The sequence below is a fragment of the Crinia signifera genome, chromosome 11 (assembly GCF_055691185.1).
Source record: "Crinia signifera chromosome 11, ASM5569118v1, whole genome shotgun sequence".
Taxonomy (NCBI): Eukaryota; Metazoa; Chordata; class Amphibia; order Anura; family Myobatrachidae; genus Crinia; species Crinia signifera.
The window spans coordinates 30942504-30970479 of record NC_139227.1 but is presented as its reverse complement, the minus strand read 5'-3'; the positions used below and the strand labels follow the sequence as shown (position 1 = coordinate 30970479).

Here is a 27976-nt window from a genome sequence, read left to right as displayed (position 1 = left end):
GGCTGCTGCCTTCCATGAGCCTGAGAAACATGTGATGAGCTCCATCAATCAGAGCTGAGCACAAGCTTCTCATCCTCTGACCTCTTGTACAAAGTCTCATGGGTCAACTCCCAGTAATGCACTGCACACTTGTGCAGTCAGTGTGCCTCAGCTCCCGATGCTCAGGACCATTAATCATTGTCACATTGGCAGATAGGTGAAGCTGCAGCACTACCCCACTCCCATGCACAAAACCTTTAGCTAAAAAAAAAATTGCGGGGGAAAAATACAGTACATGCCAACCACAGGAGGAGGAGGGCCTAATCTGGCCCTGGCCTGGACATCACATTATCAATGGCTATACCACACACAGCCTTGCAGCCATTGATGATGATGATGATTACCATATAGCTGTGGTGTGTGGTACAAATTTTGTACCACATACCACAGCCATACATGGTAATCATCATCAATGGCTGCCAGGCTGTGTACCATACTAGCAGGATATATCATAAATATGTGGGGGTAAAGTGTGTATTACAATTATATGTTTTCCTTCCTTTCAAATCAAGGGGGTAACGTCTGCGTATCTAAATATATTTTGGGGTAACAGGTAAAAAATTCCGACCCCCGATTTAGAGGCAGATGTGATCCAACCAATCAGTAGCCTGACAATTAGATGCTGATTGGGGCAGGACTTTGTCTCATTGGGCCTAAATCGAATGCAGCGGAAGCCCCAGCGGCTTGTTTTCCTTTATATTCCCATAACACGGCCATGTATTTGCCAGCATTATAATCACTGTGCAGAACCGCCCTGCACTTTTCACAAACGTTTCTGAACCTGTACATTCCCATTACAACTGTGGAGGTTATTCTGGTCGGTGCGTACGTTCCCGAAATCTTTCGGAGCGGGCCGCACGCCACGCTGTGCGGACATCGTCCGAAGAAACACCCACCGGACCTCCGCATACGGACGGACTCACACTGGAAGACCAGGGCGTGTTTACGGATGACATCCAAACCTTGCGTGTGCGGTGGCCACACACATATTCTGCACGGTCTTAAGCTGCAATGGTTCCAATTGAAGCAATGAGAAGCGTGTAATTAATGAGTAATGAGTAAAGGAGTGGATTGTATTGTGTTCAGCTGACATTGGTTGAGGTGCGCCCGTAGTGATTGGGCGTTCCGATTGCCTAGCGCATGACCGAGTGGTGTCCGCAAAGAAATACTTGCTTATGGACACCGCATATTTCTAGCCTTTTGGTTCGCGTGCATCCGGTGTGCTGTCCGAATGCACGCCTACCAGAATGAGTGCACTCCCTCGTGTACGCCCATGTTTACGCCCAGTTTAGCCCACTTTGAAACTACGCCCCTGTGTAGTTCCGAATGACGCCCATAAGACGCCCATATTTCCCGAGTGATTGCGGTGCACATTTCTGTACAGTATTAGTGAGAACGAGTACGGAGACCATGTGCCACATGCGCATAGCGTTGCCCACGCATGCGCAGACGGCTAAAAAACGCCATCCGAAAGAGTGCACGAAAGTACGCACCGACCAGAATAAGGCCCTGTGTGTTTGTTCGTACACATTCTGTAATGCACGCACCGTCCGAGTTTTTAGGGAATTTAATGGATGCAGCATCGGATCACTTGTGACTCCATCATGCAGAGGAGAGGGCCATGGGGTCACGTGAGTCAACTGCCGTAGCTCCTACCAAGAAGTGAGAGGACTTGAGAGGAGATGCAGTAAGTGAATTCAGGGGGCGGTCTCACATGTCATCCCCCAAGATGAAGAAATGTCCATGATTCGAGGATGTGCAGGAAGGGGCCGGGCTAAATGATGTCATTCAAAACTTTTAGCTCAACACCTTTCACGCCATTGTTGCTACTTATTGCTTGCTCTTATCCTAACCATGCCCACCTCACTGGGAAGGGGGCAGGATGCGGAATAGCCACACACCCTTCCGGGGCTGCAGTGGACTAACCTTAAAATGGGTGTGGATTAGTAGCTCAACAGAAAATGGTCGACACAGGAAATGCTGACACGCATTTTCCCCAGTTTTTGGTGTCAATATTTGTTGACATGGACACGGTATTAGTGTGCCGCATCCCCTTGCATTGCTCGCTGTGTTCATCATGTTTCGGGTGTATTATTATATCCCCTGTCTATGCCCACTGAGATCGGGAAGTAAGGACAGGTCAGCTTAAAAAAAAAAAAATCATAAAAAACATGTGTCGACTTTTGACACATCGACCTATTGCTTATGTTAACCTTTTGTCAATGTCCTCATAGACCATGTTGACCTATTGCCTGTGGACTAATAGTTACCACTCCTTTTCATAAGCAGCTGTATTTTGTTGGCCTTTCACAAGGCATAGTTGTGGATGAACAGACGGCCACCTGGATGGGAATGCGAGTATGCCGGTTCCCGGCCTGGTTAAAACTTCCAGTCTTGCCCTATCTGGATCCGCCAACAGGGACGTCACTTCTGTCCACAAAGATAGCTGGTACCAGAAAGAAAAAACTAACACGTTTCTCCGCCTTCATACATTCGGCGGCTTCCTCATAGAATGTCAAGATGATTGTTAAATTAACCTGCCTTAAATTGGACAAGAAACGCCCACTTTGTGGGTGTGAGGATGGTACTTCCGCGTCTCACGCCTCTTTCTCAGCGGCGTTTGCGCTGCATGCCTCACTTTTGTTTTCTCCACTCATTGGTACACCGTATCATGTGACTTGGATCTTGGTCACATAGACAGAGGGGTTTATAGTAGTCAAGGGAGTGTTAGGAGGCATGAAGCTGCCGAGCTCCGATCACGTGAGTACTTCATTCTCTCATTACAAATGGTTGATTCCTCAAAACATCTATTTATGCAAACTACATATTATACACTCATAAACTTAAAAAGTGACCAATAGTGGCATCTTGTGGTCAGAACAGGAATAATGTTCACAATCATTCCTTAACAGCATATAGGTCATGGGTCCTCAAACTGCGGCCCTCCAGACTACAAATCCCAGCATGCCTTGCCAAAGTTTTAACACTCCGTTATAGGAAACCTGTGGCAAGGCATGCTGGGATTTGTAGTTTCACCACATCTGGAGGGCCGCAGTTTGAGGACCCATGATATAGGTAATTCCAGGGCATGTCTCCCAACTTCTGAAGCCTTTGAAGAGGGACACTCACACGGCTGAGCAGTGTGATGAAAAAGGTGTGGCCTATAAAATGGAGGTGTGGCCTATGCAAATGAGGGTGCCGTCCCCGTTGTTCGCCCTCTGCACCACTGAATAAATGCTGTGCAATATTGAATAACACACTTGGAGATTCTCTTCTTGGGACTGGCTTACTAACATTGTTGGAATGCTAACCTTTGCCGCCTCCGACAGAGTTTGGTTTTTACTGCCATTCTGTATCATTTATGTATGATTGATTTGTTAATTTCTGTATTATGATTTATTCATTTTTTATCATTTAGTATTAAATATATTTTCTATTTTAGTGCAGTGCATCTCTTTGTTTATATGTCTATCTAGACACTGTAGAGCCGGACACCGTAAAGCATCAGTCACTATATTTCCATTTCCCATTTGTCCTATATAGGCTTGGTGGTGTGTCCTCCGCAGAGTAATGCACCACATGGCACTCCAGTTAGTGAAACAAATATCAATTTAATGTGCAACAGTTTCGGAGCCTAACGCTCCTTCATCAGGCTTACAGCAGAATCCAAGCAGAATTTGTCCTATATAGGGAAATTTTCTGGAAACCTGATATTTTTGGGCAATTTAATCATAGTAGTCCATCCAGCGGCAGACAAAGCTCTCGTTAATGTGAGTTACTGTGGCAACAGGTGGTGTTGCGGCAGCTCAGACTGGCACAATATGGCCGCGTGCAAATTCAGGGTGTGATTGGGTGAGATGCGGTGCCACTGAAGTTGTAACCACACTGCTGCAATGGCAACTTGCACCGGTCACATATGGGGTAACATTATAAATGTGGAAAAAAAATGTGGGTACTTCCTCATCTTTGCAGCCACAGCTTACGCTACAAAACTTACTTAGCGTAACCCACACCACCCTGGGTCCACGTCACCCTCCTGTGTCCACTACACCATCTATTACCTTTAGTAAAGTTATGGCAAGTGAAGCGGAGTGAGACACCAAGCCGAAGCGCAGCGAGCAAATCGAGCCCGCGAGGGGACAATGGTGCTATTGTGAAAGCAGCTAACGTAACTGACGTAAGCTGTGGCTGCAAAGATGAGGAAGTACCAAAATTGCTGTGTTAGTGTCAGGGCTCGGATCTATGGTGCTCCCGGCTGTGGCAGCAGTGGTCCAGTGAAGGATTCTGGGAACTGAAACACGGGAGGCTTTAAGTAAGGACAGTTCACATGAGTATCTCTGGCACTGCGGGCACAGCTAGGTGGGGGGAGTTGACGAGTCTAACACCACCAACGGTTTTCACCAGGGACCCCTACAAGGAGGTTTGGACTCCGCTGCGTTCAGTGGCGAGGTCACGGCCTTCTGACCGGAGTTCCCCGCAGCTAACTGGCCAGTCACAGGAGGTGGATAGTGACTAGTGGCAGTGAGCTTGGAACTAGGTCTGCGTTACAATGGGAGGACGGAGAGATGACAGTGGCTTGGGAGCGGGTGAGCAGTCAATGGCCTTGGAGCCGACACAGAGGGTTGATGGCCTGGGAACCGGGACAGCACTGTAGACGGCCTGGGAGCTGGAAGGAGTGTTGATGACCTAGGAGTCAACACAACACTGTAGATGGCCTGGAAGTCGGAGGGAAGTCGCCAGCCTGGGAGCCGGAGGGGTATTGATGACCTGGGAGTTGATGGGAGCTTGTTGACAACCTGGGAGTCGACACAGGAGTTGACGACCTTAGAGCCGACATGGGAGTTGACGACCTGGGAGTCTACAGGAGCTTGTTGATGACCTGGAAGTCGACACCGGAGTTGACGGCCTGGGAGTCGACACAGAAGATACAGGAACTGCAGTGTAGACACCTGTGACAACTTGGGAGTCGCAGAAGCTATGGCCCTTTAAGGTAAACAGAAAACACTGCTGAGGGATGCTGTAGTGCTCTATCCTCTTCACTTGGGAGCTGGAGATGGTAGACAGCGAGGAAGGTAACCTGGCAGGTGAAGAGAGTGCCAGGGAGCTTTAATATCAGCAGCAGATGACAGCAGCAGATTGCACAGGATTTTGTACAGGGTAACTACAGGGACTCTGGACAGGATCCTGGAGCCTTGGAACAGTGAGGACTGGATACACACAGGAATCAGACAAGTTGTTCAAGGCATACTTACCTTATACTTACCTGTCTGCAGAGTACAGCAGCGGAGGCTGTGTGTGCCCCCCCCGTCCAACCTGCGGACGCTGCAGTCAGCAGGTTGGACGTCCCTCATTGATGTAAATGGGAGCTGGGTCGGATGACCTGGTGTACCCGTTTACACTGCCCTCTACCAGGTCCTAGCCGTGTGTGACCCGCTGACCCGTCGATGACCCGTGCTTTTGCGGCGGTATAAAAGGGGTATTACTGGCACCAAATATGTGCAAGAAAATGATTTCTTAGGATTCAAATTCAGTGCCTGAGATAGTACACACACTTTGTTTCATGTATTGAAAATATATTTGTGCGTATTTCATGTGTTTGATGGGTTTGTACAACATAGATGCAAGATACCTTAAGATACATCACTGAAATATAAAAATATTCTGAAATACGGATTAATCCGTTATCCAAAATCAGGCCTGCCTACCCTCCCGGAATGGCCGAAAGCCTCCCGAAAATCGGGTCCTTCTCCCGGCCCCCCCGGAAGGTGGACAAGTCTCCAGCTTTCTGGTGATAGCAACCGCTCCCCCCTTGCCCGCTGGTTTAATTACCGTAAATTGCGGGTCCGCGGTGAGGTTGCGGGGCATAAATGATGCATAAATGACGCCCCTGCCCCCTGACGTGTTGCCTCTCCGGGCTTCTCCCGGAGAGGTGAAATCTAAAGTAGGCAAGTGTGCAAAATGCTTTTGGTCCAGAGCATCTTGGATAAGGGATACTCAACCTGTAGAATCTTAAAAAAAAAAGAAAAAAAAAGCAGGCAACTGCGCTCCCGGGTACCACCTATAGAGGCGGCTACTTCCGTGCGCTGCGGTCCTGGACTCCTGGCAGCAGCCACTCACACCCATCAGCCGCTGCGGTCCAAGTCTCGTTCTGGCAGCCCACGTCACACGCGTATAGCGACGCTGATTGGATGCTCCGTGAACCTCCGGGTATCCACCATTCTGACAGCGGGCTCGTCATGTGATCTGGCGGTGGAGCTGTCTATCACGTGACTCATTCCTTCTGCTCTCCGGGTCCGGCGGCCGCTGCACTGACGTCATCCATCCCTCCGCCGGGGCTTCACTGATACCGATCACTCCTGCTGCGCCGCCGCCATGACGTCCTTCTCCGAGCTCTACTTCAATGTGGACAGCGGCTATCTGGAAGGCCTGGTCCGCGGGTTCAAGGGCGGCATCCTGTCACAGGGGGACTACCTGAACCTAGTGCAGTGTGAGACCCTGGAGGGTGAGTAGTGATCATGATCTGTCTTTTCCACCTATATGTACCCAATTTGGAAGGAGGGTCATCATGCCTGAAAGGGGGCCTTCTGCCAGTCACCCCTGGGGTCATGCTGGGTGACCTCCTTCATCCCAGCACCTACAGGTTCCATGTTGTGCTTTGGATCACCATCATGCTAACCTGTGCTGGTATCTGACCAATAATGCCCCCCCCTCCCCTAGAAATGCAAGTTAACCTGTGCGCTTGTGTGGGTTGTGACTCCTGAGGAAAGACTAGCGATGTAGCAATGTGCGGCCTTAGAGTGACAAATTGCACAATTGAATTCTCCCCATAAATGTCTTTTAGGGACTATGTAAAAACCGGACCCGGACTACACTCTGGACCGCTGGACAGGACATCAAAACCTGCAGTCCGGAGCTTGTAGGGTCCGGTCTGGGGGATGTCTTGTCCGTGGGGGTCCCTGTGATAGCTATCACCAGGGACATGGGGTAGGGGAGATTACAGCCTCCCTGGGTGGTCTGGACGTCTGGTTTTTGCTACATGCCCGGACCATACAGGGAGGCTTTATTCTACTCCTCCTCTACCTGGTGACAGGTGTGACAGGCATCCCCCCCGGACAGGACACCCGTCGGACTGGAGGCTACAAGCTACAAAATGCAGCGTTTGATGTCCGGTTCGGGGGTTTTGTCCTGGTCCGGTTTTCACCAATACCCTGTCTTTTAGGGTTAATTCAATTGCGAATGATGCCAGCGATCTAGCGAGTGCCTAAACCACACTTACAATTGTGTATTTTCTTACACCCCTATGGGGCTATGAGCAAATGTACATGAACTGGTGGTGATCTGGTGTTTCGCTGCATTCCAGTATCATTGTCATAACCACATGTAATTTTATCGACTATTGCAGCTCTCAGGAAATATGCAGTAGCAGTATATTCCTGACCATTTGTCATGGTAAAGAGTTGTTCCCACTTCTTCACCAAACCCAGCCGATCGAATCGAGTGGTTTTCAGCCGCATTCGATCCCGTTTAGTGGAAATGGAACAGAAAAATAGACTCTGCAAACAAGACTATATAGTACAGATCTGTACTATATAGTCGAATGTGTTTTGTTTGCCATGCGATTCGATCCTCATTGATTCGCAAGGCAATCACACCGTATGTACACACCTTAATGATATCACGACCAAATAGCAGAGTGTACCGTTTTTATCAGCGACCTTTAATTAAACCGTTGATTCACAGTTTTACTGTTTTGTTTACTTGTTCATGAGCTCTATAACTGGGCGCTGCAGATTTCTTGTGGCGCTATATAAATAATAATAATGTTGGTGCAGCATTGCCACAGGTTAATAAGAAGTCCTAGTGTATCCAGTTCATGGTATGATTGAGTTGTATGGGAAATCAAGTATCAATTTGGTAAAAGTTAGGAATACTGCCATTGGTCATCTTTATTTTACTCTACTTTGTATCTGTCATCTGTTCAAACTGATGGCCCTGTAAAATGACAGAAGCTGATTGGTTGGTATAAGAAAGTGATACACTTTATTTCTTTCCAGGATTTGATAAATCTCCCCACTATGTATGAAATACACATTCATACTAATACACAGTACATCAGCCGTTTTCTTACCTCCCTGCAGAAGTGATACTGCAGACTAGGAAGTAGTTACACGCAACTGGCTTCCTGTGTCTTTTCATTTGACTACTCCAACAAAGGGGGTTATTCAATCTTGATTCCGACTGATCGTTGGAACCATAGAATGTTGAAAACGTAGAATGTCGAAAATGTCCCTGTTCTATTCTACAATCAAGTAGCTATTCTGCAAGTTTGTAGAAGCTAAACCTGCATGCCTTTAATGCGGTCGAAAAATGGAAATATGGGCACACGTTGAATACCCTCCTAATTAAGTTGGGCAGTTTACACTGTTTCTCTTGGTTGACAATCAAACATATTCTTCCATCTTGGTTTAGATTAATATTAAGGCCCAAATTCACGTTTGCTCAGTAAACAGTGAACATCGCTGCTTACCTAGATCCTGAGACGCCGCCCAGCCAACTAGCCACACCCCCTTTGACGAATCCCCTCACTACCATGCGAGGGGATGTGTACTAGAACACACCCCTCGCATGCCTCCACTAGCAGGCAAAATCATTTGATTTCTCCTGCCATTGCAAATATAATTCAGTTTCAACTGACTCTTATTTACGAGTGCTAGGACGAAGATGGGGAGGGCGACTGATGTCCTGTGACTCCTGCCGGGGGCGGACATCGGCCAGTCCGCTTACCCATGGGAATGCCAAGTGTTTTTATGGGAACTGGGCGTTCCCATGGGGTAGCCCCGTTTCACCCCCGGTCCTCTCTCTTCGCAACAAAGGCCCCGGCGAGTGTGTTACTATGGAGTGCCGCCTTCATCGGGTATTTTAATGAATAACACATGGAGGAATTCAATTGTTTCGCCCCTATTGGTCAGGAACAGTAACATGGCACTGTATAGTTCTTTGCGCATCTCTTTGGGATCTGTATGATGTCTATTTGAAATGCATTGGATTCTTAGGGAAGAACTCAATGCATTTCAAATAGACCTCATACAGATGCCCTACATGCAACAGAGAGGCGCAAAGAACTACCTGTCATTTTTCAAACCCAGCCTGTAGCATGATAGGTAGGAGCTGATTGGCTGTCTAACACTTTCCACTTAATAACTTTTTGAAGCTTGATACATCTGGTCCTTATTCTGAAAGTGCTGTTCAGTCATAATGCAAATACCAAGTCTGGGTTCTGGTGTGGGCTCCTGTGGCAAACAAAATCATATTCACTACTCTGAACCATGATCGCTTACTTAATGGCACAGTAACCCCCTGCTACTTGCAGCAATACAGCAGTAGTAGGGGTACACCGGTGCTGGCAAAGGTTTCGCAAAAGCTTCTTCAGGACCAGAAGAAGCTTTTGCGAAGCGTACGCTTGACTGCACACCTAGTGTGTTAAACCCCACTTCCCTTCCCCCCCCCATATGATTGTATTTTGATCTGTTTAGGCCGGTGGCGACACAGGGTATCTGTAGCACACGGTTCCCTGTAGTACAGTGACACGGACTCTAGCGCAAGCGCCGTGTACACTCCTGTGTGATCTGACACGCAAGAGCGAGGTAGTGCACGGCGGCACACCTCAGACACAGCTCTGTGGTCAGCACACAGGCTGTGGAACTAGCGGCTCCAGCCAGCGGTATCGCTGAAACGGGATCACACCCGTGTTCAGACGCTTATCGCTACTGCATAGTGAGCCCCAGGAATATATACATTGTATCTGATAATTGTTACATCCTGGATAAGCATACACACTGTAAAACTGTCAATACCAGACATAACTTTTCCACTCTTAAATTTCAACCACCGTGCTTTATAAAATTATTCAGGGACAGTGTGAAGTGGAGTCCCACTAGGTGAGGATATATTATATCCTTTTTAAATCACTTAATGTTGTCCTATGTGTTTTTCGTGTTTTTTTTATATCTTCGCAACTATTTTAATGAAACCAATAAAAGTCATGTTTTATTATTAAATTCTCTTTTGGTGCACCAACCAACTCTTTCTCTGTCCTCCCCAATTTAAACATAAAGGCCCTGGTAGTACCAAAAAAGCTGCCCTTGTGGGGAAGGGCCCCAGAGATAAGGGCACCACCAACCATCCGCATGTCGGCGATGACTGTACTGCAGCTGCTCCATCACTGCCTGGGTACCATATATAATTAGTGTAATGCCGTTCCATGGTCGGGCCGTCAGCGCCCTGTGTCCTGTATAAAAGCTGCTACTTGTTTCCCTTCCTGTTTGTTATTTGGGTGACAGGCGACCATGAAACATAGTACTGAGCAGCCTATTATCTGAGAATATTGTATGTACTCTGCCTCCACAAGTCAGCGCGGACGTCTTTGATGTAGGCCGGACATTATTCCGTTACAGTCTCACGCTGTGACCATCGGGTTTCTGGAGGGACTAGCTAAATGCCAGTCTTTGTTTCTGTTCTCTTCACATGTTCATGCAAGAATTCTAGAATAATTTAGAAATAACGTTGGTTTTATTATGTACTCAGTAAATGTTAATGTCTTTTTTTGCTTGTGTGTTTTTTACATTCATGCTTCTTATTTTAGTGAATTAGTGTTAAAGGAACTTTTACAGTTCTCTCACGTAGCAGTCCTCAGTCATGTGACCTATGTGCTGATAATCACATGACTTGCATTCCTGTTACTTACTGCAGCTGATGGTTTCTCAACATGGTAGGAGGATTGCTTCACTTCTAGCTGCTCTGGAAAGTATCTATCTTTCTTATCTCCATGAAGTAGCTGACTTGGAGCAGGTTCTGGGGGCTAGTACCAAATCAGGGGAAAATTCCAGTAAGTGACTATAAAATCCTAGTATGTGGGGCAAAGGTTCCCCCACACTGTCCTCGATGCATCCTAACAGTCCTGGTTTTAAGGGGGCTTTGTTGCGCTCACCATGCTGTCTGGGTCCGGCCAGTCGGGATAATGACTGTCAGGATCCCTACTGTCGGACCCCTATACCACACCCACTATCCTCACCAGCGTACCTTCACACCTGTCCAAGGGGCTAACTCAGACCTGATCGCTGTGCTGTGAATCTGCGGAGCCCAGCTACATGGTTGCTGCCTCCTTGCCAGAGTGATCTCCAAATGTGGAGGGGTAATTAATTTGACCATCTTATTAATTTACCCCCCCCCCCCCATGTGCAGTGCCGCATAAGCAGAAACTTATTCGGTGCTGCGATGGCTGTGAGGAGATTGATGATGTCAGCATCCCTCCCTCCGAACTACCGGGAGCCGCCTGCGTTTTCTAGGGCACTCTCAGATGATGCCGGCATGCCGGGCACAAACGGCCGCCAGCTGGCTCACAAGGGCTCACGCATGTGCACTGTGGACAATGCACATGCACGGTCCTCTGATAATCACCAAGGCTATGAATACGCAGCCCTGCGATTCAGTCTGAATCGGGCCCCAAATCTCTGCTCAGACCTTGCTGTAACTGTGCCCGCCTTCAGTTAGATTGTAAGCTCTGTTGTCACTAGCGCACCCCAGGTCATACATTTCTGCATGCCCCGGTTTTCTACACTGTTTGGCACTTCCAAATCAGAGGCTAATAAGTCTGTGGCTCAGTGCTGTGAGAGCTTGCTGCTAAGCACGGACTACCTCCTCACTGAGCGAGGGTGTGGGTTGTTAGCTCTACACCAACTAGGTCGACATGGGTCAAGGTCAACAGGTCATTAGGTCGACACAAACATTAGGCCTTTTGACCTAGACCAGTGGTCGCCAACCCGTCGCTCGCGAGCTACCGGTAGCTCGCGGAAGTGAATTGGGTGGCTCGACCACTGCCGCCTGCCTGCCCATCCGCCTCCTTTTCTAACTCCCTCCCTAAGTGTAATTCGCCGCCGCCGCTAGGGGAGGAGAGCGCATCGCGCGGCTCTCCTTCCCCTCAGTGTGTAGCCCTGTGACTGGGCTGCCATCAGCCAATTAGAGCTCGCGGGCCGGCAGCCAATCAGGAGCCTGCCCGCGAGCTTTGATTTGCTGACGGATGGCCCAGTCACAGGGAAGGGAAGCGGCACTGCAGCAAGCCAACAACCGTGCCTAGTCCTCCGCGGCCTGCCGTGAACCACATCCCCCTCTGTGCTCCTGCAGCCCGGCCACCGTGCAGTCGGTTCCGGAACCCCGGCCTATGCCAGCAGCGGCATGGCTTGGTGTAACCGGACTGTGTCTCAGCACCAACGGTGTCTGGAGCGTCTCACTGTCTGCTGCTGCTGCTAATCTCCCAGTGCTGCTACTGCTGCGGTCACGGCACTGCCTCCAGTGCGCTGACCCACAGTGCAGCCCGAGCGGCAGCGGCCAGTACTGCGAGACCGAGCCAGCAGGGCACCACTACCTCATCCTGTACCCCTGTATAACGCCGCCCTACTGCACACACGTCACTTGTGTGTCATGTGTAGTGATGTTATCATACCACAGTATCCTCCTATCACCCTCTCTATAACACCATCCTCACATCACCCCCTCTATAACACCATCCTCACATCACCCCCTCTATAACACCATCCTCACATCAGCCTCTCTATAACACCATCCTCACATCACATCAGCCTCTCTATAACACCATCCTCACATCAGCCTCTCTATAACACCATCCTCACATCAGCCTCTCTATAACACCATCCTCACATCAGCCTCTCTATAACACCATCCTCACATCAGCCTCTCTATAACACCATCCTCACATCAGCCTCTCTATAACACCATCCTCACATCAGCCTCTCTATAACACCATCCTCACATCAGCCTCTCTATAACACCATCCTCACATCAGCCTCTCTATAACACCATCCTCACATCAGCCTCTCTATAACACCATCCTCACATCAGCCTCTCTATAACACCATCCTCACATCAGCCTCTCTATAACACCATCCTCACGTCACCCTCTCTATAACACCATCCTCACGTCAGCCTCTCTATAACACCATCCTCACATCAGCCTCTCTATAACACCATCCTCACATCACATCACCCTCTCTATAACACCATCCTCACATCACATCAGCCTCTCTATAACACCATCCTCCTATCACCCCCTCTATAACACCATCCTCACATCACATCAGCCTCTCTATAACACCATCCTCACATCACATCAGCCTCTCTATAACACCATCCTCACGTCAACCCCTCTATAACACCATCCTCACGTCACCCCCTCTATAACACCACCCTCACGTCACCAGTCACAGGGAAGGGAAGCGACAGCACTGCAGCAAGCAATGGAGGAGCCAGCCAGCTCCAGCACCGGACTCTCCTACCCCCGGCAGCAGAAGGAACAACAAGAGTGAGTTCTGCTGCTGCTGGCACAGCCGGGGACATACCTGGCACAGTGGGGGGCATATCTGTTTCTGGCACATAGGAGCATATGTGTATCTGGCACTATTGGGGACATATGTGTATCTGGTACTATTTGGGCATATGTATATCTGGAACTGCACTATTGGGGGCATATGTATATCATACCCCCATTTTCATTGGACGCATCCCATGTGGCTACACCCATTTTTTGGCGCGCGCCCAACACAGTACAGCTTGTGGCATAAGTAATGTGTCCGGGGCATTAGTGTTTGGCATAATGTGTAAAGGGCATTATTTGGTTATTGGGCAGATTTGGTTATGAGGCCACGAGTAGCTCACATCCCAAAAAAGGTTGGAGACCACTGACCTAGACCCATGTCGACCTTGCTGCTTGTCGACTTAGTTTGTGTCGACCTAATGACAGTATCCCTTGAGCGATGGTATACCTACAGAACACTCAGATCGGAAAGTGCTATACCCATAGAACAAGGTGTGTGGGAAAATGTAATCTTCTGCAGCTTGGCACCAAATCGGGCAGGCCTAAGGCAGTGGTTCCCAACCCTGGCCCTCAAGTACCCCCAACAGTGCACATTTTCCAGGTCACCCGGCAGGTGCAGATTATTCAGACACATTTTAAAAGATCCACAGGTGGAGCTAATTATTTCACTTGTGATTCTGTGTAGAGACCTGGAAAACGTGAACTGTTGGGGGTCCTTGAGGACCAGGGTTGGGAACCACTGGCCTAGGGCATTGAGAACTTGTGTTGAATTCAGGCCAACATAAAATGTGCCCATTGCGCGCGCCCAATCATCACGGCCAGTTGCACTAACCACGTAGTTGTAAAAGTACAAAGATTATCAATTAACTAAAAACTAGACCTGGTCTATGCTGTGGTTCCTGCAGCTGGTCTGTCCCTCTCTGCCTCCCACCGTGTGACACCTGCCCCCTCAGTAGTCCCCTCCCCCTACTGCCATCTATTGTCCAACCCCAAACCTACCACGCATTCCTCCTCCTCTGCTACTGGTGGATATGGAACACGCCTTACTAAAGTATTATATAGCTGGATTGGTGGGTTCCAGTCTTGTGACCTGTGACTAAGTGGCCAGAACTGGGGTGTTATTTTTGTAGCCAGGACCACCCAGAACCTGTGTATGCACCAAGCAGGACGCTGGTGGTGATTATATTCGGGGGCCACTTCCATTTTGAATAAATATTATTTTATTAAAAAATAATTTTGAGGAACATAATAAAATATTTTAGTTCTTAGGGGCCAGTACAGGGCTGTTTGCACAGGTCTGAATTCGTCCCGTCTCCGATGGTGGGGGGGTCTGCGCATAGGCGATAATTCGCATGTGCAAACCTCTGCGGCAGACGCCTTCAGCTAATTTTTCATTTGCTGGGGGGCGTGCTGACTAATTGGCAGGCAGCAGGGTGGTCTCATGGCGTTTCATGGGCGTGTCCACAAAATGCTGGGCAGACCCCAGCAAACAAGCTGTGCCCCTGCCTGCTCGGGGTGGGCGGATGAGGTCAGCGCCCGCCTTCTGTTCTGCCATCACCTTTCAGCTGAGAAGTAATTCCTCCCTTACTTCGTATAGCGAACAGGGGAGAAATCATTTGATGGTGAGTAACTATCGAATCATTCTGTCCTCCGTGCAGGCGCTTGTGAGCGGCTGTGTGAGCGTATATACTTATTTATATAGCACCTCTAGAAGATAGTAGACAGGGTCTGATTGGTTGCCCATAGCAACATCACATGTGAAGTGCACAGCTTAGTAAATTTCCCCCTTAAGCCCCGTACACAAGGGGGGATATATCGCCGAGCGATATATCACTGCGATGAGCAATATATCGCTCAGTGTCCCGTTTGCATCAGCGACCAGAGATGGTCGCTGATGAAAAAAAAACTGCCGGGGGAGCCCGGCAGTGGTAATCAGCTGGTGGCAGGAGCATGTTCCTGCGACCAGCGATCACCACAGGGGCAAAAACGGGAGCGCGCACCCGGCGATATATCGCCAGTGCACACTCCCATCGCGGGCAATATGGTCACTCAGCGATATTAGACAAAATCGCCCCCGTGTGTACACAGCCTATGTTTTCAATTACTTTTAACAACTTCCGTTCCTGTTACGTATTGCAGCTGATCGTTGCTCAACATGTAGCATTGGAAAGTATCTATGTATGTGTGTATATATATATATGTATGTATGTGTGTGTATAATATATATATATATATATATATATATATATATATATATATATATATATATATATATATATATATATATATATATATATATATATATATATATATATATATATATATATATATATATGTATATATATATTATATGTATTGAATGGTACAGCTGTGCACTATGCTGTGTACTCCACACATTGCATGCACTGTATTCCTGTCACCAGCGGCTGAGGTAATCCTGGTGTAGTAATTACACATTGCCCCTAAGGGGTTTAGTAATGTAACAGATTTGTCTGTTTGTATATACAACACCAGTGTCTGATTGCCGCCTGCCTCGTTACTAGTTACCTGCCTATGGCCATACACAACTCTAATTACCAGACCCCTGATTTGGGGCAGGAAACGATATATTGCCCAGTGTGTACTACGGTAACTGGCAGGTGCTATTTTGTGTACAGGTTACCAACTACCAGATAAGAGTGTTACACTGCTGCCACCTTGTGGCCCTACCAAAATGTTCAGGCAGAATTTGCTGTTCGAGATAGGCACAAGGAAGATATTGGTATTGCAGCAATCTTAATAAACACAATGTATGGTACAGCATAATTTTGGGTCTTGTGACCATTTGAAGCCAGACAAGTGTGTGTACGCCTTCTTATTCTGCTATGTTATTATAAAATAATTGTATGCTGAATTATATGTGTTATAGCTCACAGACCATGCCTAGGTCGATATCCATTAGGTCAACAGCAGAATATCAACACAAGCAAAATGGGAAATGACGACATGAGTTTTTCACAGGTTTTTGGTGTCAACACCTGAGCACATGGACCCCCAATTAGTATACGGGTCCCCTCACGCGGCTCGCTTTGTTCTCCTTTCTCTGCGCCAGGCACCTCTCTCCGCTACCTCTGCGCTTGGCGCACGTTCCTATCCGTGTTGACTCTGGGAACAGGAAAGTATGAAAAAGTTAGAAAAAAAAAGGAAGAAAAAAAAAAGTTTAAAAAAATCATGTTGTAGACCAGGCATGTCCAACGTTGGCCCTCCAGATGTGGTGAAACTACACATCCCAGCATGCATTGCCACAGTTTTGCTATTAGAGCATGCTAAAACTACTACAAAGCATGCTGGGATGTGTAGTTTCAAAACATCTGGAGGGCCAACGTTGGACATGTCTGTTGTAGACCTTCTGGTGTTCACCTGCACCTTGTCATCCAGCTGGATATATGTATATTTTGGTACACTGTTCCTTTTTGGGGTAAGACTGTTGCTTTTCCACCCTAAGCAATGATTCCATGCATCCTGCACCTATACTTGTATCCAGGGCTATTTTTCAGCAGGCTCCAGCAGGAACTGAGGCCCTTATTCTAGTTCACTCTTTCTGACAAAATCCTTCTTAGATGGACAAAACCATGTGCACTGCAGGTGGGGCAGGTGTTACTTGTGCAGAGAGAATTAGATTTGGGTGGGGTTTTACTTCAAAGTGAGATCTATATTGCAGTGTAAAAATAAAGCAGCCAGTATTTACCCTGCACAGAAACAAAATGACTCACCCAAATCTAATTCTCTCTGCATATTTTAAATCTGCCCCCTTGCAGTGCCCATGGTTTTGTCCATCTAAGAAGGATTTTGTCAGAAAGAGTGAACTAGAATAAGGGCCTCAGTTCCTGCTGGAGCCTGCTGAAAAATAGCCCTGCTTGTATCCCCCCCCCCCCCCCCTCTAGGCGTCACATTCGGCAGCATTCTGTTATATCAGTGTAAATGGGCCCTCTACTGGTCAGACCTCAGTATGCTCCATTCAGTCTTATGTCCTAGATTACAGCAGAGGTTCCCAGCCACAGTCCCCAATGCATATTAACAGTCCAGGCTTTAGGAATCGCCATACTGCACAGGTGACTGAATTCGTACATCAGTCACTTCTATTGAACCATCGATGCTGAAGCCTGGCTATCTCTGAACTGTTAAAAGCATACCCATGGTTGTACGCTATGGCCCATTTTGACTATGCGTTTTTCCCCCTGGATGCAATGATAAAGGCATATCCGGCCTGTTGTAACGCTGCCCATCCTCCCCCAAAACGCCAAAGTACGCCTGCATTTCCCAATTGTGAAAAACTAATTTTGACCCTTTTATGTGTTGACCATTGCTTGTGTCGACCTTTGGTCCATGTTGACCTTATTAATGTGTCATCCTATTGCCTGTCAACCAATAGTGGAAGACCTGTTGACTGTCTACCTATCTACCCTACCTATCAGTAGGGCACTCTCTCAGAATCTGTCACAGTTTAGGCCAGCGGTTCTCAAACTGTGGGTCCCGACCTTCTCAGCATGGGGTTGCGACTCCATGTTGCTGACCATCAGGCTGATGCATTTTCTAATCTCATCAGTGATCCAAGGAGTCTGAAAGATCTGTTGATTTGTCTGTTACTTCAGACTCCTCCCATCACTCTGTGCCTGCACAATGCTGCCATGTGTGTGCTGTCTGCTGACTACACGTATGATGTGATGGGTTATGGTATATCAGACTCCTCCCATCACTCTGTGCCTGCACAATGCTGCCATGTATGTGCTGTCTGCTGACTACATATGTGATGTGATGGGTTATGGTATATTCGACTCCTCCCATCACTCTGTGCCTGCACAATGCTGCCATGTGTGTGCTGTCTGCTGACTACATATGTGATGTGATGGGTTATGGTATATTCGACTCCTCCCATCACTCTGTGCCTGCACAATGCTGCCATGTATGTGCTGTCTGCTGACTACACGTGTGATGGGTTATGGTATATTCGACTCCTCCCATCACTCTGTGCCTGCACAATGCTGCCATGTGTGTGCTGTCTGCTGACTACACGTATGATGTGATGGGTTATGGTATATCAGACTCCTCCCATCACTCTGTGCCTGCACAATGCTGCCATGTATGTGCTGTCTGCTGACTACACATGTGATGTGATGGGTTATGGTATATTCGACTCCTCCCATCACTCTGTGCCTGCACAATGCTGCCATGTATGTGCTGTCTGCTGACCACACGTGTGATGTGATGGGTTATGGTATATTCGACTCCTCCCATCACTTTGTGCCTGCACAATGCTGCCATGTATGTGCTGTCTGCTGACTACACGTGTGATGGGTTATGGTATATTAGACTCCTCCCATCACTCTGTGCCTGCACAATGCTGCCATGTGTGTGCTGTCTGCTGACTACACGTATGATGTGATGGGTTATGGTATATCAGACTCCTCCCATCACTCTGTGCCTGCACAATGCTGCCATGTATGTGCTGTCTGCTGACTACACGTGTGATGTGATGGGTTATGGTATATTAGACTCCTCCCATCACTCTGTGCCTTCACAATGCTGCCATGTATGTGCTGTCTGCTGACCACACGTGTGATGTGATGGGTTATGGTATATCAGACTCCTCCCATCACTCTGTGCCTGCACAATGCTGCCATGTATGTGCTGTCTGCTGACTACACATGTGATGTGATGGGTTATGGTATATTCGACTCCTCCCATCACTCTGTGCCTGCACAATGCTGCCATGTATGTGCTGTCTGCTGACCACACGTGTGATGTGATGGGTTATGGTATATCAGACTCCTCCCATCACTCTGTGCCTCCACAATGCTGCCATGTATGTGCTGTCTGCTGACTACACATATGATGTGATGACCTTTTGCAGTAACTTGCTGGGGTCCTGTCATTATATTTATTGTATGATAGGGTCCCAGAGCAAGGGTGCCGGACAGCTGACCGACAGTCGGGATTCCGACAGTCATTACACCAACATCGGAATCCCAACATTTAAAACCATGACAGTTGGGAAACCGACGGACAGGGGCTATTCTCCCTCGTGGGGGTCCACAACCCCTATCGGAGAATAAAATAGTGTTCCGAACGCAGCTAGGCACTGAGACCGATGCATGGTGAGCGCACCGAGCCATGCGGTACACTTAGACGGAGTCCATGTCGACATATGTTGACAGACACCAAAAAACCTGAAAAACTCATGTCGACCTTTTGGTCCTGTCAACCAGTAGTGATCGACCATATGACTGTAGACCTAGACATTGCAGATCTAAAATACCATAACCTTACTAAAGCTTATGAAAAGGTTTTCTAGGATTCAATAGATAAATGATAGACCGACAGAATCTGGTTGGGTTGCTATGGGCAACAGCACCTCATTTTATTTTTAGAAGCTTTAGTACATTTACCCCATAATATTTATGGCTGGTAGTTTGTCCCCAAGCTGCAATAGCATCATGTGCATTTCTTTACCACTGAGGGGTGTATTTCATCCTGGCCAGGCGAAAATCGGCAATGATTCGCCAATCCAAATTGGCATGGGCGAAAACAGCTGCAGACGTAACATCGGCGAGTAGTGTTCCCTCCAGCATCGCAGGAGAGGAGGGTGCTGGAGGACAAGCGCACTTTGAATGCGGCAGGCCCGCCCGACTACGTCACAAATGTGGGCAGGCTCACCCAACAACTTTATCAGTGACGGTGGACCTGCCCACCGCAGGCTGTGTTGGGGGCGTGCCCGGCACCTACATGGGTGCTGCGCTTCTCCCAAGAGCTCCGGAAGCCCTCAGCGGGACTGGACGTCTGGATTGTTTTTTTTTTTGGGGGGGGGGTTTCATGCTCATGAGTGCTTAATGTCACAGCGCACGTGGGACCGGCGGGGGAAGCACTCCCTGGTCAGCTGCAGTGCCAGTTGCAGGCAGGAGCCACTTTCAGTATGTACATCCTTGCTGCCTTGACCCCTTTTCCCCATTTCTTGTGTGACTACTGGCATTTCCTCTTCCGCAGCTGCTATACTTGGCTTTGGCTCTTGGTAGTAACGTATGTTCCCGTAGGGGGTGCATGCGCCTTTTAAACATTTAAAGGCACAGTCACACCAAATTGAAATGCCCTCCCTATTTGAGATGTATGAGGCTCACATTCTTTACTCCAGCATCCATTCTGTTAGAATGCCCAGTGGACTTGCTTGCATTCTGATCCGGTCCGTCTGACTGTTCTTCTCTCCTCCCATGATATTGTTCCTTGTGACTGCCTGGTTCTGACCTTCGCCATCTTCTGACTTGATTCTACCTGTCTGCTATCCTGTTACCCTGCTGGTTCTGATCCGTTGAGGACAATTATACTTCAGTATGCCTCATGGCGTCCAAAAATGTGCCTTTTGATGTGTAATATCCTAATTTCAAAGATATTTCCTTATTCATAAAGATTTACCTTGGTAAATTTGCGCTTGATTATAATCTATATTGAAAAAACTAATTTTGCTCAAAAAGGGGTTTAATGGACTCAAACTATTTTATTTATATTTTGTCTTTATTATGAAACACTGAAAACGCATTGTAATAAATGTAAAACGCTTCAACCAACAATATTCATCAAATCTTGCTTCGATTCATTCCTCGACCTCATTCTTCTTGTTGCTTTCTGGCCTCTAATGAATCCTTCTCGTTCCTCATAAGTATACACTTTGCCAGAAGCCTCTGTTACTTGTTTCACACACCTCTCTATGGACAGTCTGTGACATGGCCACTTTGGAACTTGCATTGGCTCTTCAACAAACTATCTTAATTGTGATATTTTGAGTTTACAAGTAAGTGGAGGTTCATATACTTTTTTTGACCAGTCTCAGTTCCAAAAGGGAAGTTGCCTTTGGATTTACTGCAGGTGTTTTCCTAAGCCCATATCTTAGAACAGTGGTTCCCAACCTTTTTTCTCTCTCCTTATCTTATCCCTTGATTAGGCTTTTCATTGAGTACCCCCTCCTCTCAATTTAAAATATAGACAGTACTTATGAGTGGAGTGGAAGTGAGCAGTATGCCTATCCTTATGCATGCCCTTATATTAAGGAGTAGCGGACAGGAATCGTGCCCTTCCATGTCTGGCCGCTGGTTGTGTACCGTCTCCAGAGTTCCCACTTACACCTGTAGGATTAATGCCGCTGCTTCTTCCATCCGTGTCAGTGCAGGGCAGATGATCGCTGATGTCTGAGGGCAGCATTGGTAGCTCCCATTGGATTGCTGGTCAGGCAAAATCACAATGAGACGCTGAAGACAGAACCATAAGTGACACAACTTGGTTCTTCTCCATGGCAATGGGTCGTCTTCTGTCATCAAAATACTTTTTTTTCATCTTCCGCCATTATCAATTTTATTTTCAAGTACCCCCAACTGGTCTGTAGAGTATCCCCAGGGGTACTAGTACCCCAGGTTGGGAACCACTGTCTTAGAACATTATGCAGAGTCGGGCGTTCGGAAGGCAGCATTTCTCTACCAGTTCCAATGAAATGACTCATGTGAGTGGAAGTTGCCAGTCTTGTCTTCCTTTTTATTAGCCATGGTTCCGAATTTTCAGATTTTGCAAGTGGAAGAAACTATTCGTACCTGGAAAAAGAAAAAAAATTTTTTTCACTATTTGTCTTTTTTTTTTTTTTATTAATATCATACTCAGCTGCAAATGAGTATTGCTAGTTTAAAATCTTTTACGAGTGGCATAACATTTTTTTACACATGTTATACTATAATAGAAGTATTTTCTTAACCTTAGAGCAGAAGTACAAACAGAAATAATAAGAAGGCGTTTCTTGAGAGAAGACCGTTTGCTGCGAAATTTACATGAAACGTGAAAATATCACGAAATTTAAGTAGCTACTTACCAAGCAAACCAATGTCATTGCCAGTTCATGTAAATATATTTGTGAATCACTAACCAAAACACAACTTTTTGACCCCCCTCATTTTTGGAAAAGAAGTCAAAAAAATTTTGACACGCCCTAATCCACTAGGGCATGGTGGGGAACCATAGGCCGGGAGTCAAGTACAGGGGAATTCTCGCGAGAGGTCGGTAGTTCTCACGAGATTCCTCTTAATCAACAGCAGCCGGAGACTGTCAGTCCTATTCAGCATCAGCCGCCGGAGCGTGGGACGGCTGCAGCAGGACAATTTGTAAGAGAAATTTTTACATATGGCCCCCGAAGGCTTTTTTTACCCATACAAATGGCCCTTGGCACAGAAAAGGTTCCCCACCCCTGCACTAGGGCATGGTGGGAGAATAAAATAGTGTACTGAGCGTAGCCAGGCACCGTGCATGAAGCATGTCGAGCGTACGTGGTGCTACGTATTAGTGTTTGTGTCGACATTCGGGTGGGGGGGGGGGGGAACCCATGTCAACTTTTTAACTGTCGACCTAATGACCCATGTTGACCTTTCTGCATGTCGACCTAATGGTGTCGACCTACTTGCTGGTGACCTAATGACCCATACTCCACTGAATGATATTGTTCAGTGATGTTTACTGAAATGTAGGTTGTTGGCTATATAGTCAAAATTGACCTGCAACATGTTTTGACGACTGGAAGGGGGGGTTTGTATAAGATATTGAGTGTACATACTACATGTTTTTAAAAGATATCACGAAGAAGGGCCCTTAAGTGTTAATAATTTGCTCCATTTTCCTTACAATTTTATTCCCTGCTGTCGCCCCTGCATGTACATTTCCTAACACTAGGTGGCAGCAGAGCACTGCAGTTGCTGCTCACATCTGGCTTCTCCAGGTGTATTATCACTGATTTGGAACTGAACAAGATGTTCAGCAAGCACCAGGCTGCGGGCCCTGGCCCGTGTGTACTAGATGTGCTGTAAGATAGCCGCACATTGAAGGAAGCTACATTCCGCGTGTCTGTTGATGCTTCTCCTCCTTTGACCACACAGCACCCATGTTTTCTTTCCATAAAGGTCAGGAACAACCAAGAAATTGTTTTTGCACTGTGTTGCGTACAGGTAATCATGTTTTTATAGCTGGTAAATGTATTTCTGGGTCACTGTGTTCTCTAGTTATTTTCAGCAACCCCTTTACGAGACCTGTTTCTATCTTCCTGTATCTATTGGGCTACTTACAGTTATTTACTTTTACTATTTAGTTGACCTGGCCGAGTCTGTGACTTTGGGAACCAGGAACATCCCAAGGTGCGGTGGTTCTACAAGATGCATCTTTTAGGGTTCTCCCCAGATTAAATAACAAAAACGAAAATAAATCATTAGGTAAAGTTTTTTCCCACGTCTCCTGTTCCTCAATAAGTATCTTTAAGAATGGCAGATGGTTTATAAGGATATTTGTCCTTCCCTGTTTAATTACCAGCAAATAAGGTTAAGTATCCAACTCGCTTTCAATTGCGGCACTGGATATTTCACTACTGGATCGTTCTGCGATGGGGACACTGACACTGCCAGTGCTCATCGCACACTGCAGCGGCGACACTGCCGTCCGCTTGGATCGCCTTCCCATAGGAAGGAGCGGCGCTCCCAGAATCCAAGGTGTCTGATTGTGTTTGTTGCTGAAGATAAACTTTAAAATCTTTCAGTTTCCGGAATTTGCCAAATTCCGCGAGGTCCCTAATATGTGGTCCATTAGTTGAAATGTGCAGAAACTAGCATTTACCAATGTGCAAAAGGCCCATTAGTGATTATATGCCCCTCATACCGCTTTCACATCGCAGTGTCGGGTTGGACCTGGGTCCGGCGCTGTCACATTAAACCCGGGTCACCCATTATACACAGGGTGACATGGATTTAACCCTTCTTATATCCCGGTTGAATTGCTGGGTTGGTCCACCCAGGTTAAGGTTTGGTGCTTTCAATGTGCACCTCGACCCGTCGATAACCCGGGTTTGAGGTGTGGGGGTTAAAGGAGTATTAGTAACTAGTGTTCTTCTAACACAGGTCTGGTCTCCATATCTGCGGAAATACAGACCACATTGTGCTAGTAGCACCGCAGAAGAGAGCGACACCCCAGACAGGGAAGAGGAACTGCATGCATTTTGAAGGATGCAGGGTGCTAAAATCACTAAAGGCTTTTTGATAGAAATATTTTACAATATTGTATAGTGTGGACACAATGTAGTTAATGATGTGTGTTCCCGTGCATCGTTAACAAAAATAATATCTACCAAACATGCAGGTCAATTTGGCAATCTAGCCAACCTTGGTTAGCGGGCCCTGGTTGAACGATATCAGCAGCCAATTTCATGTGTGGGTGCACAATATAATTAACTGTATTGGCTCCAACCCCATCAGCTAGTGTGTGTGTGTGTGTGTGTGTGTGTGTGTGTGTGTGTGTGTGTGTGTGTGTGTGTGTGTGTGTGTGTGTGTGTGTGTGTGTGTGGCGTAAGTAACTACAATCGCACAACTACATATAAAGAAACCTGTAGATGAGCACCAGTTTGTCTCTGGAACACTGTAATGCCATGAAGCATCATTGTGGTTAGAGAGGGATTAATGAAAGGACGGCAGGTAATTGTCAGAGGTTAATAATAGGCTATAGAAAGATCTCGTTCCTGTTCCGTGTAAGTGGGAATGTCTGTGTGTGTGGTGTCTTAACAAACCAATCCTTTAAAATGAATTAGTGGTGTCCGCATTAATCCCCATTGTGGTGCTTTTAAATGCTAATAACTAGTCCAAATAAATGTGTATTTAAATCAATAAAGAACAGAAGGGACATTGTTATGTTACATTGGTAGAACGCCTGCTGAATCAGCCCCTTTATTGTGTTTATGAAATCAGATGGATAATATAGCCTCCTACGTTTTTACACACTATACAGCACAGACCGTGTAATGGTTAGCATTACAGTACTGCCTCACAGCACTGAGGTCATGGGTTCCATTCTCCCCATGGCCCTAACTGTGCAGAGTTTGTATATTCTCCCCGTACTTGTGTGGGTTTCCTCCGAGTACTCCGGTTTCCTCCCACAATCCAAAAATATACTGGTAGGTTCATTGGCTCCCAACAAACTTAACCCTAGAATGTCTGTGTGCGTGTACATGTGGCACGGAATATAGATTGTAAGCTCCACTGGGGCAGGGACTGATGTGACTGTACAACTATACTCTGTACAGCACTGCGGAATTTGTGTGCGCTATATAAATAACTATAAATAAATATAGGGAAATTTGTTATTTTGTGAGGTTTTCCATTTACAACTAATTTTTGTTTTTGTTTGCACAATAGTGCTTAGGTGGATTCAACATTAGTAATGGATCACTAACTCTCCATTGTTGGATCATTTTAGCTGTAATGAATTAAATCTTGTGCTCTGTTCACTGGTCATCTCCATATTGGACTACTGTAATCTCCTAATTGCTCTCCCTGGCATCCTCTCTCCACTCCCATCTGCGCTCGTTGCTGCTGCCTGACTCCTCTTTCTCTGCATCCTTTTGCTTACAGACAGTTGGGAAATAAACATTTAAAATTCAAGGACGGGCAAAAAACAATTCCATTTGTTACAAGTGTATGTTCCATAGGCACACGTACTGCCTAAATATTGGCCTTGGTTTTGGTAATGTTTGTTGGTCCCTGGATGGTCATCAGAGAGGTGTACAATTCAGAGAGTGCTGGTTCGCCACCATGTGGCAGCCTGAGGCATTGCACCTTTCATTTGTCACGTAAGGCCACTTGTCAAGTCTGTCATTTGTCACGTAAGGCCCTTTTGTAAGTGCGTGTAAACCATTCTTTACAGCCACATCCTGCACTTAATGTAAGACTTGAAAATACATTTAGTTTTTACACATGCAAAGTTGAACACGTGTTTTATTTTAGTGGAGATTATAAATTGGCATTAAATCGGGGTGATGGATCTAGTAACTCGCTACACTCTGGCGCCCGGTGTGTTTGTCCATTATAGCTGATGGCCCTGCCTGTCTTTTTATTGTATTGACTTTTGCACCGTACACCAGGGAAACCTAGTTATTTATGTTTGGAGTAACTGACTATAACCCTTCTGCACAGATCACACATCCGTCTCTCCTATTTTACAAGTATGCTCGGTGGAACACGCTTAATTAAACACCGTCTGCTCCAGATGTACACAGTCAACAGGCCTCAGCGATCTCCATTTGTGTAGTGTGCCCGATCTGGTGCACGCAGATCCACCAATGCCTTACTGCTGGTTGCCACAAGACCTGAGCGCATTTCCACTGGGGTCCGACTCTGAACCACTGCTTCAGTTGTGTTGGAATATAGCAAACTCTGTACGTCAAGCCAGCATTACCATACTCTCCTATTTATTACGTTTTTTTTTAGCATGGTGGCTGCCCGAGGTAAAAAACAGCTGTTGACACCTAGTAAGATGTGTCACAATGCATCCACAGCAATGTGTTGCCAATGGGGTGGCTTATGTGGAGTCTGCATGTGGATTGTACTTTGTGTGTATCCTGTATAGTTATCCACTATCACGGTTTTGGGTGTTTGTGTGGTCCGACACTACTAGAAATGATACCTCTCTCCTAACCGGAGACCTCTCCCATTCCATTACCAACTATTGCTGCCTGGAGATGATGGGCGCAGTACATCTTTCGAGGTAATGCTTAGTTTACGAGGGATGCAAAGTACTTATAACCTGCATAAAGTCTGATTTTTCGGTACTCTTTACCTAGAACGGCGCCCGTCGCGGGCATCGCGGGTACATTTATGCCTGCCCGCGACGCGACCGACGCGATGCCCGCGATTTTCCCATTGAAAACCATGTTAAACCTGAAAAATCGCGTCGGTCGCGTCGCGGCCGGCCATAAACGTACCCGCGATGCCCGCGACGCGATGCTCCCGATTTCCCATAGGAAGCAATGTTAAAAGCCGCGATGGACCCGATTTTAGTGTTAAATGCCTCAATCCACCCGATTTGGCCATAGGAATCAATGTTAAATGGGCTACAGAGCCCATTAACCCTTAAATGTCCCCCCAAATTTTTAACGCCACCCCACGATCAACGCCAACCCGAAGCGTGGCGAGCGCAGCGAGCCCGCGAGGGGCGGTGGTACGCGTCCTCCGACCTTTTCATGCCCTACTATCCACGTCGGCGTGGTGTGAGAATAGAATAGTGTGGCGAGCGCAGCGAGCCACCGAGCCCGAAGCGTGGCGAGCGCAGCGAGCCCCGCGAGGGGACGCGGATACCTTCACAGGTAAGCGCGTCCCCTCGCGGGCTTCACAGGTGTCCGTGGCCACGCGGACACCTGTGAAGCCCGCGAGGGGACGCGTATAACTGTGAAGGTATCCGCGTCCCCTCGCGGGGCTCGCTGCGCTCGCCACGCTTCGGGCTCGGTGGCTCGCTGCGCTCGCCACACTATTCTATTCTCAACTCCACGCCGACGTGGATAGTAGGGCATGAAAAGGTCGTAGGACGCGTACCGCCGCCCCTCGCGGGCTCGCTGCGCTCGCCACGCTTCGGGTTGGCGTGGATCGTGGGGTGGCGTACAAAAATTGGGGGGACATTTAAGGGTTAATTGAGGCTATTTGGGCTCTGTAGCCCATTTAACATTGATTCCTATGGGAAAAT

At 47.3% G+C, this 27976-nt stretch overlaps 1 protein-coding gene and 1 long non-coding RNA gene across 2 annotated transcripts in view; both read left to right on the top strand.

The window, feature by feature from the left end:
* Positions 1 to 2136: 2136 nt before the first annotated feature.
* LOC146045732 (uncharacterized) lies at positions 2137 to 3294 on the top strand. The gene is made up of 2 exons (XR_014465576.1): positions 2137 to 2958; positions 3115 to 3294. It is a non-coding gene; the product is annotated as an uncharacterized LOC146045732 (long non-coding RNA).
* A 2973-nt stretch (positions 3295 to 6267) lies between these two features.
* ATP6V0D1 (ATPase H+ transporting V0 subunit d1) overlaps positions 6268 to 27976 on the top strand; it is a 64319-nt gene continuing 42610 nt past the window's right edge. The window contains exon 1 of the mRNA XM_083164902.1: positions 6268 to 6541. Within this exon, the coding sequence (XP_083021028.1) occupies positions 6412 to 6541 (130 nt within the window). The 5' untranslated portion in view covers positions 6268 to 6411. The remainder of the gene's footprint in view (positions 6542 to 27976) is intronic.